The sequence below is a fragment of the Pistacia vera genome, unplaced genomic scaffold (genome assembly GCF_008641045.1).
Source record: "Pistacia vera cultivar Batoury unplaced genomic scaffold, PisVer_v2 Contig623, whole genome shotgun sequence".
Taxonomy (NCBI): Eukaryota; Viridiplantae; Streptophyta; class Magnoliopsida; order Sapindales; family Anacardiaceae; genus Pistacia; species Pistacia vera.
The window spans coordinates 116931-137298 of NW_022196472.1; the positions used below are offsets into that span (position 1 = coordinate 116931).

Sequence of the window (20368 nt, forward strand, 5' to 3'; positions counted from 1 at the left end):
AATAATGACACAATTCACCTCTTTAAGCATCTTCCCAAACTTAAAGAAATTCTAGATCGCTTTAACAACATCATGGCCTATAATATCCCAAGCTTTTTTAAAGAATAAAGCTCCATAACCATCTAGCCTCGGTGCTTTGTCTTTACTCATTCCAAACATGGTCTCTTGAATCTCTTCTTTGGAAACCTCACTAATCATGTAGTTGGCCTCCTCCTCCAAAATAATAGGGATGAAAAGTTCCTCCATGCCTTTATAGGAAATGCCTGCACACTTATCTTTGAAAAGATTGGAGTAGAAAGACACAAACTCATCTTTGATTATATCTTGATCACTAGTAATCGAATCTTCCCCAATTTCCAAGGACATAATCCTATTCCTATTCCTCCATCCAGCAATCGATTTAAAAAAGTAAGAAGTGTTGGCATCCTCTTCTCATAACCATTTAGCCCTAGACTTTTGCTTGGCTAAAGATTCTTTGGCTTTTGAAAGCTTGACCATCTCTTCTACCTTAACTCTCTCCTCTTGCAAAAGAGCACTATCAACCGGATCCACAAAAAGTCTTTCTTGGACTTGGGCTAGATCATCTCTAACAAATTTCACTCTTTCCGAAATGTTCCAAAACTCCTTTCTATTTAGTCTCTTAAGCTCAACCTTCAACGCTTTTAGCTTAGAGACCAACCTATACATGGGGTTACCCTCTACCTCCAAACTCCACACTCTCTCTACCATAGGTAAAAAGTCCTCATGCTCTGCCCAAAAATTGAAAAGTTGAAAAGGGATTTCTTACCTTGAAAGTTCAGTCCACTATCAACCATCATTGGGCAATGGTCCAATATGCCTGGAGTAAGGAAGAAAGCAAAAGAGTTGGGAAACTCGCTGCTCCAATGCTCATTACACATCACCCGATCAAGTTTGCACCAAATCCTCCTATTGAGCTCTCCTTTGTTATTCCAAGTGAAGAATGACCCAGTAACATTAAGATAATCAATAACCCATGCCTCACGGTGGCTAACATTGGCATGGTGAATAAGCTCCTTCCATAGCTCCTTCTTTCCCCCACACTATTCATCCCATAGACGATAGAACAAAAGAGCATGGAATTATCTTTCAATATTCTAACCTTACAAAGAATTGCTTGAGTCGAAGCTTGGATAACCTGCACATGCAAAATATCTTCATCCCAACCCACCCAAATTCTCCCCCTTTCACAAAAACAATAGTTCTCAACCATATTCCAATTGCGGAACACCATTTTCTTAACAACATCCATATTATTCTCCCTAACCTTAGTCTCCAAAACAGCATATAAACTTAAATTATTGCTACTAATAAAATTCCTTACCTCTTTTTGTTTAATGGGGGAATTAAGTCCCCTAACATTCCCCACAGCAACTTTAACCATGGTTAAGAGGTAGCTTAGGTGGAGTTCTCGCTTTCTTCGCTAGTTTCTTCCTCTTCGCTAGTTTCTTCCTTTGATTCTTAGAAAGGCTTCCCTTTTCCTTCTCCAATCTTTCCTTTTCATCCACGCGTACCAGGTTCCCAAATGGTTGACAAATTGGAGAGCTAGTTCCCATATCATCCTCCTCAAACTTTTTCAAGAAAACAACCTTGGTAGTTGGAGTTCTCTCCTCTCTATCCTCATTGGCATTCGCAAGTTCCTCCCCCAAAACCACTCTACCACACTCTGTTTCTCTTTCCAGCCCCTCCTCAATACCATTCCCTCTCTTCCTCTCCTCTCCTCCCCATTGGCAACATCTCTCTTTTCCTCACCCTCTTCAGATAGCACCACAAATTGGTTCACACTCTCACAAGGTTTAGGGGCCTTACCTTCCTTCTTTCCCTCTACTATTTCCTTACTTACTGCTTGAGGGACACTCATATTCTTCTTACTAGCAACTTGTCTCCATTCTTGCACATGAGGAGAAGTCGGCTTTTTGGGTAACAATGATCTGGGTTCCGTAGGAGCCAAATGAAAATTTCTTTGGACATGCCTAAATGTTTTGCACCAAGCACAAGTAAATGGCTTCCACGCATACTCCACCTTAACTAATGCAATCTCACCACTCAGAATCTCTTGCTCAAATTCCTCCTTAACTCTGCCAAAGAATCCATCTCAATGCACACTTTAGCAAATTCAAGCCTTTCGCCCGATTCGATAATATTGTCCATATAAAGAGGGGTGCCTATTACACTTGCTATATGGCTTAAACCCTTAAGGGTCCATAACTCAAGAGGGATACCATATAATTTCGCCCATATGGGTACCCTAGTAATCCCATTCACGCCCAATGAAAAATTAGGAGTCTATAACTTCAAAAAGAAAGGCTGCTCGCCTATGAACCATGGACCACCCTCCAGCACATCCATTTTAGTAACCTCATCTGGGAACTTGAGAAAATAGCCCCCATGCACATATAAAGTGACCCCCACGGCTCCAAAACGGCTCCAATTTCTCTCAACATAGCTTTTTACTTGGTAAAACGACAATTTCTTCCTAAGGAAAAACCCGACTAGACAATTACTCCATTTGTCTATACCTAAAGCCGCAATTTCAATAGGGGTTGAAAGTCTAATCTTAGCACCCTCCTTGCTCATATTTGATTTGACATATTCAAGGCAAATATCAGACCTCTTTGAGACAAGAACACTTGTCCAAGCTCTTTTTTCCTCCCTTTTCACCGGTTTCTCATCACCACAATCATTTGGCTTCTCAATTCTATTCACTCCATCCACCACTTTGCTTGGGAGAGGGAGGTAATCCTTAGAAATCTCATCAACTTTTGTTGCCACATTTTCATAAATTCTCCCCTTTCCATTAGAGCAGTTCCCTAGCTTTGAGTTGAAATCACCATTAGCCAATAGTACATCATTCTGGCCTAATTTTTCTATAGCAATAGGTGCCTCTTCAACCTCACAGCCCTTATCCACACCATGGCAGATTGTGTCCTTCCCATTTTCACCAGACCTAGAAGAAACTCAGTTACCCTCCAAAGCACTCTTGGATTCAGCACAAATAGCTCCTCTATCCACCCAAATGATTTCACGTTCTTCAAATTCGGAATTCCCTCCATTAAAAGGTTTCACCAATCGAACTTGGACATATTCTCTATTAGAAATGGCAGCCCCTTTCAAGACTTCATTAGGCATTAATTGGCTCACCAAAAAACCATACTCACACTTTCAATCTTCTTTTCCACAATGTTTGGATGCTGCTCACTCAAACCAGAGTTTTTCCCACGTTCAACAGCCCCCATTGGAGGCAAGGAAGAGAAATGGCAAAAAAAAAATTGAAAAAATTTTGTACTCTTTTTTTTTTTTTAACTCACCTGATGATGTGGCATCTAGGGTGACGTGGCACACGTGGCAGGATGGGGGATGATGAGGCGGTGAGGTAGCATGACAAATGAAAGGATAAGGTGATGTAGAAATTTGTTAGAAAAAAGATAAGACAATCACAATAACCAATAGGAAGAGGTGAGGTGGAAAAGAAAATCACTTATGGAGCTTGCTATTAACTCCAATAGGAAAGCAATGAAATCCAAAGAGATGGGGAGGAGGGACAACAAATTTAGACGAAAAATTCAAACAAAATTCAAATCAAGATTGACCACTTAAAGAGCATGCTATTAATCGGTCACAAGGGAGAAAGGGATAAGAGAAAATCGCCAAGCCAATAGGAACAAAGGGAAATCTTAGCCAAAGAAAATGAGGGAGAAACAAACAAAGAACCACTCCAACTTTTCAAACAAAGGAGATCAAAATGGGCCAACAAACCAAAAGAACTCTACCACAAACCTCAACCTTTGGTGACTAGCAAAAAGCAACACACTCCCACTTCAGATCTTCCAAGCAGAGTCGCATAAGAACATCAAAATAACAACCAGACCTCAAAAGAACAAACACAAGGCTGCTCTACAACCACGCAAATCAAACTCAGCAATACACAACAGCTCCAACAATACCACAACAACCAGAGAAAAGCAGGCCTGAGGAAACCCAAATAGGTCCACAAAAAGCAACAAAGGAAACCCAAAACTAGACAAAGAAGAGGGCAAACAAATTGGCACTTAAAGAAAAACACACAACTGAATTGAACATAACCAAAATGAAAACCAGAAAAAATAAGAAAAAAACAAAGGATGGGGGGAAGGGAGGAGGTAGAGGATGGATACGAACGGAGGTGGAGGATGGATAAGGAAAGGGGTGGAGGAGGGGGGGTTAGAGATGGAGGACGATGAATGAAAAGAATGGGAAATGTAGTGGATGGGAGTTGGTGGGTGGAGGAAGGACGAAAGGGAATGTGTTTAGGTTTGACTAATCCTTTTGCAAGTACATATTACTTTCCACATAACAAAAGTTGCATCCTTGTAAATTTTTATCTATATAATAGCAAATCTAAAACTTCAAAATATGTTCCTTTGTATTAAATTTTAGGCAGAAATGTATTTTGTTGACACATTACTATGTTCCAGCCTATACTGACTGTGGAGCTATACCAATGCAGCAAAATAATACTAACAGAAATACTTAAGCCCACGATCTTCAATTCACACCATCCCTCGCCTTCCACAATTGCCATAAAGTATTTCCTAATTCATTGCATGAGTACATTCGATAACAAGCCTTTACGGAATCAATCATCATTTTGTTGTTTGTTTGCCATAAAGTATTTCCTAATTCATTCCATGAGTACAACTATCAACTAAAATCTATAAAAACAAGTCTCCTATCCCAGGTTAGCTCTTTAAATGCATCCACGTCTCTTGTTGTGAAAAAAGCAAGCTGCATAACAGGTGAATACACTATTTAGAGTCATTGTATCAGTGAAACCAGTGTCAGCAACAAAAGACAAAACAAAAAGCATGAAGATGGAGCTTCTAATATGCTTTACACGATAGTAATGATGCTATCCATTTGGAATAGGAAGAAATCTGTGAGAGTTACACACAAAATTAGTAATATTTGGACAATTACCTATGATTTAAGAACCTGGCAACATTTCTGTAGCATGTGGCATCCAAACATAGAACTTCTTCATCTTTTGGAACTCCTTTTGAAGCCCAATATGCATCATGTAGAACTTTTTAATTTTTTTAGTAAAATCAAAAATTCGGTTTTCTATTTCTATAAACCAAAGCCAAATCGGTTTCGTAGATAACCGCAAAACCACTTCGGTTCAATTTCTACATTTTTCTGAACACCCCTACATTTGGGTGTTGGGGATACACCTCGACAAGAACTCATCAAAGTTAACAAACTCCATCGGAATAGGCACGAAGTAAGCGCCAAAGTCATTGAGCGAGTCATCGTCTACTGAACGGGAGTGGTAGAAACGAGAACTTTTTTTTCCAATGCCAGAAATAGGTCGACTATGAGGGTTTGCAAAAATGAGTGAAATAGGGGATAAGCATAAGTTCTAAGGAAAAATTGTGGGAATAGTGAATGAAAAATTGGTGGCAAAAGTTTTAGGCAAATTTTTGTTTTTGTTTTTTTGTTTTTTATATACTTAATCCATTTAGTTAAAAATTGTCAAGGATTGAGATTACAACAGTCAAGAACAAGATTTACAAAATTTATTTTTAGCAAATTCCTTGACAGTTAATAATTGTCAAGAATCATCCAAAACGGTCAGTGATTATTTCAAATTCTTGACAGTTCATAAACGGTCAACAATCAGTCAAGAATTACAATTCTTGACTGCTTTTTAAAATGGTTAAGAAAATTTGTCAACTCATTCTGTCAAGGAATGGGGTTTTTCTAATAGTGAATACAGACATATAATTCCTTATCATGTTAATCTACTCAAACTCATTTGACATCTTTATGTTCATTTTAAGTCCTTTCTTCTAACATAATCATATATTATAAAAAAAAAAAAAAAAACTTAAAAGGAAATTGGATGTATCCAACAATTTCATCACCAAGACCAATTCCTCCAACAAAAATTGGATAGAAGGGATCAGAGTATTGGACCATTTCGAAAAGGACATCATGTATCTCCAATCTTACATATGTTTTATTGTTTATGGGTACTCTAAATATTTTTTCCAGAGTTAATCAATTAGATAAATGAGTGAGCTAAACATGAATTTCACACTTGTAACAATTCTGGAATTAACATGCTAATCTATCTAACCAAACAAAAAGAAAAAAAGTTTCCATAATAAAGAAAAAAAGATATTAATGATAGCAAAATACCATGAAAAACATTCAAAACCTCTATTAACATTTCTGAATTATTTAACCAATATTTTTCTACAAAATCTTAAAAACATTAGTTACAAACTCGATCAAAATCTCCATTCAAAACAAAGGATTGGCAGTGTGCATACTGCTAGAAACGAAAGTACATCACCTTCAATGGAAATAAGTGCCCAACAGTGGCTACAAAAGTGTACGTAGTAGCCGCCATGCCAACTTTAAGTACCAACCATGCAACTCTGCAACATTTACACACTGATAGACAGAGACTATAGCAAAAACACAAAATGCTCAGAAAAATGCAAACTGTAAGAAAATACACACGGATTTTGGCTTGCATTGACTTATCATACAGAGTCTTATCAAATGATAATGCAATCATAATAGTGGCAACCATTGTACCTAGAAAAATGTATGCATTTTCAACTGTGAACAATTATTTTCCCGACCACCATCATGAGTTGGAGGATTGTTTACCCTACCATCATGAGCAAATGGAGGATTGTTTACAACACCCCCCCCCCCCCCCCTTTTTCCTCCCCCCTTTTTTCTCTCAGTGCCAATCTTTTTCTACACAATCTTAAAGCCATTAGTTACTAACTCGATAAATATCTCCATACAAAACAATAGTGGCAGTGTGCATACTGTTGGAAGCATCAAAGTGAGAAAAAACATCACCTTCAAGGGAAATAGGTTGGCCATAAGGGCGTACGTAATAGTTTTCATGCCATCTTTCAGTACCAACCCTGCAGCTATGTGACATTTACACACTGATAGACAAAGACCATAGCAAAAACACAAAATGCCTAGAAAAACGCAAATTGTAAGAAAATACACATGGATTTTTGCTTGCATCGACTTATCATAGCGTCTTATCAAACAACAGTGCAATCGCAATGGCAACAACCATTTTACCTAAAAAAATGTATGCATTTTCAACTGTGAACAATTCAACTCTAGGCCCATTATTATTTTCCCTATCACCATCACGAGTTAAAGGATTGTTTATCCCAGCATCATCAGCAAGTAAAGGATTGTTTACTCGATAAGGATTTTTGCTTGCATCGACTTATTATAACGTCTTATCAAACGATAATGCAGTCTCAATGGTAGCAACCATTTTACCTAGTAAAATATATGCATTTTCAACTGTGAACAATTTAGCTCTAGGTCCATTATTATTTTCCCCATCGCCATCACGAGTTGAAGGATTGTTTACCCCACCATCATCAACAAGTGAAGGATTGTTTACCCGACATGGATTTTTGCTTGCATTGACTTATCATAGCGTCTTATCAAACGACAGTGTAGTTGCAATGGCAGCAATGATTTTACCTAGAAAAATGTATGCATTTTTAACCATGAATAATTCAACTCTAGGCCTATTATTTGCCCATCACTATCACGAGTTGAAAAATTGTTTACGCACCCCCCCCCCCCCCCCCCCCCCTTCTACATAATCTTATAAAAATATATTATGCACATCTTGCGCATATATTGTGCACATTTGGTGCTACTATAAAAAATATATATTATTTGATACATATCATATTTAGACATATAATTTCCTATCATGTTAATCTACTCAACTCATTTGACATCTTTATGTTCATTTTAAGTTATTTCTTCTAACATAATCATATATTATTAAAAAAAAAAAATTTATATAATTAAAGACATATCAATTGAAATAAGTTAACTAAAAATGTAACACGGTTGAAAAAAAAAAAAAAAAAAAAAAAAAAAAAAAAAAAAAAGGAAATTAAAAGGAAATTGGATGTATCCAACAATTCCATATCCAAGACCAATTCCTCCAATAAAAATTGGATGGAAAGGATCAGAGTATTGGACCATTTCGAAAGGGGCATCATGTATCTCCAATCTTACATATGTTTTAGTGTTTATGGGTATTCTGAATATTCTTTCCAGAGTTAATCAATTAGATAAATGAGTGAGCTAAACATGAATTTCCCACTTGTAAAAATTTTGGAATTAACATGCTAATCTATCTAACCAAACAAAAAGAAAAAAGGTTTCCATAATAAAGAAAAAAAAAAAGATATTAATGGATAGCAAAATACCATGAAAAACATTCAAAACCTCTATAAACATTTTTGAATTATTTAACCAATATTTTTCTACAAAATCTTTGAAATATTAGTTACAAACTCGATCAAAATCTCCATTCAAAACGAAGGATTGGCGGTGTGCATACTGCTAGAAGCTAGAAAGTATCAAATACATCACCTCTAAGGGAAATAGGTGCCCAACAATGGCCACATGAGCATACGCAATAGCTGCCATGCCAACTTTAAGTACCAATCGTGCAGCTCTGCGACATTTACACATGGAAAATGATACAGTCACCGAAAAAAGGATACCGAATTCATGCACCAATAGACGTGGCACCATCATGACCGTTGATTAATTATGAATTTTATTTTTGAAAAAAGCGGATGGTGCCACGTCTGTTCGGTGCATGAATTCGGTATACTTTTTCGGCAATTGTAGCATTACTCTTTACACATTGATAGACAAGACTATAGCAAAAACACAAAATGCCCAGAAAAACACAAACTGTAAAAAAATACACATGGATTTTGGCTTGCATTGACTTATCATATAGTCTTATCAAAACGACAATGCAGTCATAAAACCACCATCATCATGGAGGATTGGTTACACCACCATCATTAGCAAATGGAGGATTGTTTAGCCCCCTCCCCCTCTCAATGCCAATATTTTTCTACACAATCTTAAAACAATTAGTTACTAACTGGATCAATATCTCTATACAAAATAAAAGATTGGCGGTGTACATATTGCTAGAAGTATGAAAGTGATCAAACACATCACCTTCAAGGGAAATAGGTGCCCAGCGGTGGCCACAAGGGTGTACGCACTAGCCGTCATACCTTTTTTTAGTACCAGCCATGTAGCTCTGTGGCATTTACACACCAATAGACAGAGACCATAGCAAAAACACAAAGTGCCCAAAAAAACGTAAACTGTAAGAAAATACACATGGATTTTTGCTTGCATCGACTTATCATAAAGTCTTATCAAACGACAATGCAGTCGCAATGGCAATAACTATTTTACCTAGAAAAATGTATGCATTTTCAACTGTGAACAATTGAACTATAGGCCCATTATTATTTTCCCCACCACCATCATGAGTTGGATTACTTCACCATCATCAGTCTTCTGCAGACTAAAATTAATGAGGTTTCATCAAGTGGACTAGGCTAGCTTGTTTGAAATGGGCTCTAGGCGGTCCAACTGTAGATTTCAATGGCAATTTCCATCACAATTTTTTTTTTCCACACGAATGATATTGTCGATAAATAGAAGCAAGTTTTATTCATTAACATCTCAAGAATATTCTAGCATAGTTGGGTTGGTCAAAACAACTTTCATACGAACTCTCAATGGTTTATTTGAATAATCGTAGACTATAACTACATTTGCTTTTGAAAAAATTTCTTCGTTAATATTAATTTCTGTAATTTTTTCATTTCTTTCATGTTCATATATATCAATGAACTTTGGCAATTTTGTATTTTATTTGGAATGATGATATAGTCATATAGAAATATTTATATAACAAATTTAACATGTTATTTAATATACAAATATAAAATAATTGGTTCATAAAAATGAGTTTAGACTCCTACCAACCAACAAGAACTAAGAATCTATGGAAATTTAAATCTTTAAATCAAAACCGACCATCTAAGTAAGAACAAAAAACAGGTCGCCTAACATAGCATATGGATGTGTTAATTAATATTGAATATAACATACTTACTATGTATATGTAATCTTTAAATTAATTTATAATTTGGGTGATATTATCTCATTAATCTTAATATTAGAAAATAAGAGAAGGTATTAGATGTAACTGTAATCTTATTATAGTATCATAATTTTGTCTTCTATCTTGAGATGTTAATGTGTAATATAATCAATTAATATACCGTAATATGAGGAGATATTTTTATATTTATGTTGTCATTTTTTATTAAAAAATATTTTTTCTACTAATTAAATGATAGTACAAAATATAATGCCATCTTAATTTTTTTATTACTTGTAAAAGTTGTTAGTATAATGTATCTATAAATTTTAATATTTAATGTAATTTTGTAACTCAATTCTGAATGTTATTCCTAAGGAAAATAGTTCACCATATAGAGTAAACGACTTTTTTCCATCCAAATAATGGACTAATGACACTTTCTCACTCAAAAAATTTCAAAATACAACTTTACTATACTACACACTATTAAAAGATAATCAACTATTATATTAGTAACCGCAAATAATAAATCTATTGAATATGAAAACAATAGAATTATATGTCAATAAAATAAAATGACAGGATGAATGTCGAGGCATGTGTAACACACAGTTTCCTTAAAACAGATTCGCCTCCTTCACTCGCGTGCACAAGGATTTGAGCAGCGTTTATTTCCTAAGATACAACGACAGATAAATAGAAAGAGAAACACCACTCTTCTATTCTAACGAACTGAATTAAGCATTAACTCCAATAAAAGAAAAACTTAAAAACTAGAGAGAAAATGGGAGATTGAAATTTTGGTGTTTTTAAAATGAGAGGAAAAACACATTTTTATACTACTCCAGGTGGGACAATACATTGAATTCCACCACCTTTTCACTTTCCAACTCTAAAACCCCATTCATTAATCCACTAACCTTTCATCTTTCAACTCCTTAACTTACACCATCACTTTCATTCCATTTATTTCATTTAATTTATTAAAATATTGCAACACCCACATCACAAATCCGTTAGTAAATTTCATTGTGAATGAAGGCAAGATGGTCAAAAGTCCGTTATAAGTAAGAGTGTGATGGTCAATTAACATTTTTCATCAAAAATCAAAATTTAAAATTCCACTTTGCTGAGAAAACAACAAACGACGAAGGAGGACGACAATTCACAGTCGATGACTAGCAAGTAACCAAGTGTTGGGGTTTGAACGATTTTGAAGAGGGGAGGTCAGTGGTTGAAAGGGTGGGAGAAGTCGGTTTGGGACAAATGGTCGAGCAAGTGGGGTGGTGTTGTCTAGTGAGGCATGGGTTTTGGTTGGGGCAAATTGTCAAGCAGGTGGTGTGCGCCCTAGGTTTAGAAGCTGCGGGAAAGGTTAGGGATGTGGGAAAAACCAGAAAATTCACCTACAAACTCAACCAATTTAACACTTCTCAATACACACAACAATCTCCCACCAATCTCCCTATAAAACCAACTCCACAAACAACTATTGGTGTCACAAAATGCGACTATCGTGTGGTAGTGAGTGCGGTTCATGAGTAGCAAACAACGATTGGAGACAGCTGGTGGTTGGATGGGTTTTATTGAGGAGGGGATGGGGGTTTGAATGGTGGTGGCAAGGGTGATTTCCTATGGCGAAATAAACCAGAATCTGGCTTTGAAGATGGGAAATCACGCTAAAAGGACAATGGCTATCGGCCGGCAATTGGAGGGTGCACTGATGTGGGAGTGAAAAGGGTTTTGGTGTGGGTGATGTAAGGAGTCTGAGGGAAGTGTCAAGGGTTGCGATGGTGCCGAAATAAGGCCAAATCCGACAGGTGGTGGTTTCGACCATGGTTTAGGCTAAGAATAGAAGAGAAAGAAGAAGAGAGAAGGGTATTTTTGTCTTTACAATAAATATCACTGTATTTAACCGAAATTGTTAATAGAATATAACGTTTGGATAGTAAAATTGTATTTTGAAACTTTTTGGGTGAGAAAGTGTCATTAAGCCATTATTTGGGTGGAAAAAAGTCATTTACTCTCACCATATATATCAACAAAATCAACGCATAACACAAGATCATTCAAAGTTCATCTATAAAGTTTTGTTACTATTATATTATTTATCAAAACATTCTATCATTTAATATAAGGTTATTTACTTTCTACCCTCCATGTTTAGTGGTAAGAGGTAACCTCTAGGATTCGAAAAACCAAAACATCCATTAACAACCTCACTTTCATCTTTTGTCAATATCCGATTAACTTTGACCTACCTTGATCAATGACTCCTTTACATTGGTTTAGAGAAAGACACTCAACACCTCCCTTGTTTAGTTGAAACAGACCACCTTCAAGTTTCTAACTTTACCTTTTTGTTAATATCCGTTTAATTTTGACCATTTTTGACCAATGACTCATTTACATTACTTTAGTTGAAAGGCACTCGATCGTGTCCCCCCAAGACTTGATGGTTTTTTTTTATTGTAAATGATTTATTTGTATTAAAAAACGGTAGATTACCAAAAATAGGGATGATAGTGTTAATTTCTCAAATTTGGGGTTGTCGTCTTTCCTTCAAACCTTATCTTCATTGGTACCAAATTAACCTTTGATATACCAATGTCAACTCAGTTTTGACATTACTTAGGAAGCAAGTTACAAAAAGCCCATGGTGGGTCAAGCAAATGAAATCTACTTAGAATTTTCTAAAGAAAGTCGGTATAAATTAGACTCCTCGGCATCTTTTTACATCAACAAGGAACAATAAATTAAGTAAAGTTCTTAACAGAAACCAAGCGAATCTGAACACATAATTCTAAACTTTATTATAAAAATAATAATAAAAAAGATTTAATAAAAAGTTCTAAAGTTTTGGTTGTTTACCAAAGAACCTGTTATAAAGTAGGTATAGTTGGTAACCCATATAACATAAGCCAGCTGCCTATCTTTTTCTTCACAATCTTCCCTTTATATACCGCCAATGATTCTCCCCAGCAACCCACAATCACAAATCATCTCTCGGAAAATTCCCATTTCAGAATTTGCAAAAAAATATTACTCCATTCTTCAAAATCTAGTTAAGTTTCAATGGCAGCTAAGAGAATTGAAACGGTTGTAATTCTGATTATTGCAGCAACATTGTGGGCAGGAGCTGCAGCACAATCAAGTGACTGCTCTAATGTGCTCATCAGCATGTCCCCGTGCCTGAATTACATTACTGGAAACTCCTCGAGCCCATCTTCTTCATGCTGCTCTCAGCTTTCCAGTGTCGTTAAGTCGCAGCCTCAGTGCTTGTGTCAAGTCATCAATGGCGGCGGCTCCTCACTCGGTATCAATGTTAATCAGACTCAAGCTATGGCTCTCCCTTCTGCTTGCAACGTCCAGACTCCTCCTGTCAGCCAATGCAACGGTGAGAAAATTCCCATCCAATTTCTCCCAACATAAATTCTTTATTTGCTTTTCGAAACTCTAATTGTTTGGTTCTAAATGGCAGCTGCTTCTCCCTCGGGATCTCCTTCAGGTTCAGGTGCATATTTAACTGGACTCTTTTTGTTCATATAAACAGTTGATACGTTTTCACACTTGAAAATTCTCATATATATATTAATGTCATTCAATTATTTTGTGCAGGTGGGGGATCAAAGACTGTTCCATCAACAGATGGGGATTCATCAAATGGAAATGCTACAAAGCTCACATTTTCTCTGCTTCTGCTGTTGCTCTTCGTTGCATCTACTCAGTTTTAAATTAATTTTTTACCATTTTACATATAAAAAAAGTGTTGCATTTTTTATTTTTATATATATTTTTTGGGAGTGTTTTATTGTATGATTAATTTATATTTTATAGGGGGAATAATAATAATTATTATTATTATTATTGATTTTGGATTATTGTATTATTGTATTATTCTCTTTACAATTTTATAATAAAGTTCATTATAATGCTCAAAGATTATGTGGTGGCATGGTCAATAATTAAGTGTAATTTATTATCCATAAGACAAAATTTGGCTTAAACAAATCATGATGTCTGATGGAGCAAAAGCAAAAATAAAAAAAAAGTTAGGTACACAATTTGATCATATCAATTACAAGCTTCCAATACTGACTTCTTCTTCACTGCATCATAATGAAATACCCAAAAAAGTTAAACACCTAATTAAATTAATCAAATCTAATTAATCTAAAGCTGATTTAAAATGTGGACAGACCAACTGGTTCTAGACTTTTGAACTCTCTTAATTATTATTATTATAATTGATATAATAAATTATTACATCTATAATGATAAGAATAAGAATATTATCTACTGTTGGGTACTGCTTTATTTCTGCATTTGGATTTATTTTATAATTAATTTTGTATTTTAATCTTATAATAAAAATGATTGATAGAGTTATGGGTCCGTTTGGTTCATTATTATGATAGTTTTTAAAATAATATTTTAAAAAAAGTTAAATTGGATGGATATTACGATGTACAATTTGAAAATTAACAAAAATATCCCCTATGTTTGTTTATTTATTAAACACCCCTATAATAAAATATTAAAAGTCAACAAAAACACCTCCAACTCATCCATTAAATACGGACAGTCGGCCACCACCGCCGGAGGATGGTCGGAGTCGTTATATTAGCGCATGACCGACTAGATCTTGCTGGTCGTGAATCGATATGGCATTTTTTAATCAGATTTAGCCGGTATTGCGCCATTACACCAGATTCCTGTCAGATTCTTACAGTGGTGGTCGGAATCTGGTAAATGTGGGTTGTGGGGGTGTTTTTGTTAATTTTTTTAAAAAAATTGAGGTTGTTTAGTTAAATTAACAAATTTAGGGAGTTTAAAAGAAATTTAATAATATAGAATAATATTTTGAGAATAAGTGTTATTGTTTAACTAATACTTTTCCCAAACTATGTACCAAAGGAGCCTTATGTTTTGTTCCCCTGTCACACTCTATCTATATTTTATTAAATTTAAGAGATAGAATTTCCCTTTATATTTTATTCCGTCCTCCCTTGAAATTCCTTTCCCTCCTTGTTGTATAAGTAATCCTTTTATACTTCTTCTGCAATTTGGATTTCTTTATTTCATAATTTTTTTATATTTAAGTATCAATTATAAACATTTTAAAGTTTTTTAACATGTTCGTCAAGAACAAAAAGATTAATGGTTGAATTGAATTGTTAATATTTGTTTCATACAAATATCAAGACATCTACACCGATTATTGATAATAACAAGACATTTACACCGATTATTGTTATCAACGACATAACTATTTACAAGTTCAAACAATCTCAATCCCATCATTTTTTTTGTTAAGTTTATTATAAATATAATCATTTTCTTTATAATTAGCCTCTTTTATTCGAAAAAAGAAAAAACAGTTTGATTCTTTTAAATTGAATTTTGTAAATATAGATGTATTTTTTCAAAAGCACTATTAAAACACTTAAAAAAAAATTAACATATTATTACATCAAAAATTGAGATTCCCTTTGTTTTATCTTTTTTTTTTTTTTACATATTATTACATAAAATGGATAAATGCATTAAAACAACTGAAAAATGAAAATTTTAGCATATTTTTTTTACAAATTATTACATTAAATGGATAAATATTTTTATTTTTCAATAATCTTAACTATATTCTAACCGACTGCCCTTGTATTTGTATATATATAATCTAAATCTCATCTAATTCAAAGGCACGAGGTTCATGAGTCCGGGTCAAAGAAGAGAAATGACATCACCCGAAACGACAACGTAACGTCGTAGTAAGCAGAAGAAAGAAAAAATAAAAAATCCATTTAAGAAAGGAAACAATTTAATAAAAAAGAAAAAAAAAACACGTGCAAAGAACGTGGGAAGCAAGAATGAGAGAAAAAGAAGAGAATAACGAAAATGCCATTGCAGCAGGTGAGGTGAATGAAGCCACTAGGATTGGAATATCCTCCATGCCTATTCTGTTTGTTTTAGGTTAAACACAAAACACAAAGCCCCAAGCTCATCATCATCATCTACACCAACAACAACAACAAGAAGGTTAAACTTGAAATCCACTTTGTAACGTTTATTAAAAATCACATTTTTATTTTTATTTTCTTTGTAAACTCATCGGTTTCTTAGCCGTGAAACCAAACCACCAACTCTTTCTTTCTATTCGTTTTCCAATTTCCCATTTCTTAATTACGGAACCCCAAGTTTCGTGTTTCTCCCCGTCTTTGCTCTTTCAGGTAAATCGTTTTATTTTTTTATCTCTTTGGGAAATTCGCTTGTGGATTTTAGCTTTTCTTTTTTGTGCCGAATTGCTTGTTTATTTTTGAAATTGTTGAGTGTCTCTTTTTTTTGGTAGTTCAATTAGGAGTGAATTTTATGTGGGAAATGGATGGCGTAGAATTTTTTGTTGTTATCTTTTTGTGGGCTTCAATTTTTATTTCAATTGACGCCTTTGTGTTGTGGTGGTTTGCTGTTGTTAGTCTGTGAATTTTGGTGAAGTGTTTCGTGTTGTGATTGTGAATTGGTTTTGATTTTGGTTTTGGTTTTGTGAAGCTAAAGTGAATCATGGGTTAGTGGTTCAGTTAAATTTTGCTGAGAAATGTAACAACATTCTTTATATCTACAAATTATGCATTTCTTTCGGAGTCATTTTGTCAAATCGCGAGTGGAGAATTTGTTTCAAACGCATACTTTTTTAGTTGCAAATGTGTTAGTTTGGATTTCATCTTGTAGCTTTTAAGCTTTCATTTTGTTCTACAATTTATAGTTTTTTTTAATTGAGATTCAGATAGTGGTTCTAATTTGAATCTCCCTTGCCTTTTGATAAGTTTTGTGATGTTTTTTCTTCACATACTATGGGATCATGTGGTGTATGTGTAAGTATTTTTTTGGAGGGATTCTACTGATTGAGAGAAGATTACCTGAACAAAGGAAAAATAATGAAAAGAAATGGGATTTTTTGGGTTCGAGTAGCTATAGTTTGTTTGTGTGTACTTTCAGGTTGGCATGTTGAGGTATATGTTAGCCAACCTTGGCTGGTAAATCTTTCCTTAACAAGGAATTGTTAGGTTATTAAGGCCCTTCCCAAAGGTTTCTCGAAGCTTAAATTTGATTGGATCTTTCTGGTTAGTCTCATTCAGAAAGGGTTTATGAAGAATGTGGTACCAACTCCAAAGCTTTAGGTTTGAAAGTTTTTTTGGCAAACATGCTATTGATGGAGCTCTAGTCTCAGAATTTTCCCTTTGGAAATAATACTATGTGGGGTTTGTAGATTTTATGTTACTTGGAACCCAAAACTATACCCTATAAGGTTTGTGAATTATAGGTACCTATGCAATACAAATGTTTCATAATTTGAGGCCAAGAATGCTAAGACTAGAACTTTCTTTTTTCATATAATTGGAGAGGAGTTATCCATTTCAACAGTTTAGTTGAACTTGGTGTATTAATGTTGAATTTGATGTCTCAATGTCAGTGTTAATAACTTAATTCTTTTTTAAGAAGCAATAAACATCTGTAGTCTTAGAATTTTGGTCACTTTAAATTCATAGATGGCAAGACCTGATGCTAGTCAATGACTTTCCCGGTTTGGTGAAATTTCAGTAGTCTTTCTTTGTTTACCAGTTTTCTTTTCCGCCATATGATGTATGCTTTCCAATCTGATAATGAGAACATAAAATTTGCCTATCCATGTTCTTGCTACTTTTTAATGGTAAAACAATTATTATGTTTAGTTCCTTTATGGCTTTACGTAGAATGATGGGGTGCTATAAGTTCATGTTGCTTAGAGTTTCATCACGATAATAGCTGGTGGGTATGAGCCAAACTTCAAACTTTAAGAAATTGGATTCTTTTGTGTCGGGATTGCAGTGGTGAAATGATGTAAGGGATTATTTTTATTATGAATGTAATGAAAAGTCTCAAACTTTTATACATTTTTTAACAAGGAATAAATTTTTCCAAGCCGTTTTCACTTCTATTACAAGGCTTCAGATTTTAGTTGTGGTCTATATGATGATCTGGTACTGTTGATTGATCTGTTTTATATGTGGACATAACATTTAGCATTTGAAAGTATATACTAATATTACTGCTAATGCATTCCTGCTTGGAAGATTCCATATTAACCTGAAGTCTGATTCTTGATCTAGAATACTGGAGCCTTGAGCAATTGAATTTGGGGCTTTATCTTTTCAGATCCAATTGGCCCAGTTATTGATTGTCTCTTGGTGTTTTGTAATAATATGTTTCTTTATGTGCTATAGGCACCCAAAAGTTATCAAATGTGGTGATTGCTCGTGCTTGAAATTTTGTGAACTAGGTTTCTCTACAGTATGTTTTATTGACCTCCTTTACACCAGTTTTCTGATGCTATGTTGCCCATGATCTTATCTTCTCACCGTGAAGTGTAGATAGAATTGAGTCTGAAATTTGGCTATTTTCATTTTGTTGGATTTGAAGAACTTTTTGACAATTAAATCATGCATCCAGATAAATCACATTTTTGGAATTAATTCATCCGGGTTAAATTTGGATTTTGAAACTTTATTGAAATTTTTAATACTGGAATTGTAAAGTTTGATTTGATCACTTGTTCTTGTAGCATGAACATGTGAATTAATAAGAAGGAAAAATAATGAAGTAATAAATGCTTTTAACCTCAAATCTACTTCGTTCTTAATTTTTAGTTTAAATTTTCTTGTAGATGGTTGAGTCTGAACTTTCTCGACTATAATTTTGAAGGATTTGTTCTCTCTTAAATGTGGCCTGTGCCCTGTAAAACAAATGCAATGAAATTCAATTTTCATTAATATTTAAGGACACCTGGTGTAATATTATGATTTTAAAATTTGAGCACTACTAAACGAATCTCTTAAATTGGCGTATTTTGTATGTTTCAGGCTCTGTTTGTGAATGCTATCATCAGTATAGTGACAAATCCGTGGTGAAGATTGTATGAAGCGGATCAAACTGTGATTATTATGTCTGAACTGATTGAAGGTCTTCCAGACGCAGTTGCCCTTAGGTGCCTTGCAAGGGTTCCTTTCTACCTCCATCCTAAATTGGAGCTTGTTTCTCGTTCCTGGAGAGCAGCCATTCGTAGCCAGGAGCTGTTTAAAGCACGGCAGGAAGTTGGTTCATCAGAGGAGCTGCTATGTGTGTGCGCATTTGACCCTGAGAATTTATGGCAGCTTTATGACCCTCGAAGAGACCTCTGGATTACTCTCCCTGTTCTTCCCTCAAAAATCAGGCACCTTGCCCACTTTGGTGTTGTCTCGGCAGCTGGGAAGCTGTTTGTGCTTGGTGGTGGCAGTGACGCTGTTGATCCATTGACTGGAGATCAAGATGGGAGCTTTGCCACAAATGAGGTCTGGTCATATGATCCTATAATACGACAGTGGGCCCAATGTGCATCCATGCTTGTGCCTCGTGCTATGTTTGCATGCTGTGCATTGAATGGAAAGATTGTTGTAGCAGGCGGTTTCACCAGCTGTCGAAAATCAATTTCTCAAGCAGAAATGTATGATCCAGATAAGGATATCTGGGTCCAAATTCCTGATCTCCATCGTACTCATAATTCAGCATGCACTGGGCTAGTCCTTGGAGGAAAGATGCACGTCTTGCACAAGGGCTTGTCGACAGTGCAAGTATTAGACCCTATGGGTCTTGGGTGGACAGTTGAAGATTATGGTTGGCTCCAGGGTCCAATGGCAGTTGTTCAGGGCTCTATCTACATCATGAGCCATGGATTCATTTGCAAGCAGGAGGGCAACTTGAGAAAGGTAGTGGTTTTGGCATCTGAGTTTCGAAGGAGAATTGGGTTTGCAATGACAGGGATGGGCGGTGACATCTATTTAATTGGAGGGGTGATCGGCCCTGATAGATGGAATTGGGATATCAAACCAATGTCCGATGTTGAAGTTGTGACAGTCGGGGCTGAGAGACCAACCTCACGCCAGGCTGCTCCAATGACAAGATGTCGCGGAACAATTCTTGGATGTACGCAGCTAAAGATTTAGTTTATGTTTTTATCCTAACTGTTGCTTTGTTGTGAAAAATTGTACTCTTGTTGAGGCGTCTGCACATCTTATCGGATATAAGAAACGAAGGTCTTGCTGGAAGCCCTGTTCTGTTTGTTGTAAAGCCATAATATTTGGCCTTGTGTCTACTCCAGTTTAGAGGCCGACACTGAAGGTTTCTATCCGTTTGACTGGCAACAAAATGAGTCGTACATGAAAATTATGTAGTAGCATGCATGAAAAAGTATTTCTTTATTGGGTATTTGAAGAGAGAACAAACTTCTTGTAATCTTGTTTATCGCTAGTTTATATTTATTTATTTGTTTTTGGTATGAGAAATCAGAGTGCAAATTCG

General features: G+C 35.2%; 2 protein-coding genes across 2 annotated transcripts; both read left to right on the forward strand.

Annotated features, from left to right (window-relative positions):
• The first annotated feature begins 12945 nt into the window (after window positions 1–12945).
• Window positions 12946–13837, forward strand: LOC116111040 (non-specific lipid-transfer protein-like protein At2g13820). Its single transcript, XM_031397251.1, has 3 exons — window positions 12946–13397; window positions 13482–13514; window positions 13619–13837. The coding sequence occupies exons 1-3, from the start codon at window positions 13076–13078 to the stop codon at window positions 13732–13734; spliced, it is 471 nt and encodes a 156-aa protein (XP_031253111.1). The 5' UTR covers window positions 12946–13075; the 3' UTR covers window positions 13735–13837.
• A 5057-nt stretch (window positions 13838–18894) lies between these two features.
• Window positions 18895–20352, forward strand: LOC116111018 (F-box/kelch-repeat protein SKIP30-like). Its single transcript, XM_031397223.1, has one exon. The coding sequence runs from the start codon at window positions 18976–18978 to the stop codon at window positions 20011–20013; it is 1038 nt and encodes a 345-aa protein (XP_031253083.1). The 5' UTR covers window positions 18895–18975; the 3' UTR covers window positions 20014–20352.
• Window positions 20353–20368: the final 16 nt, after the last annotated feature.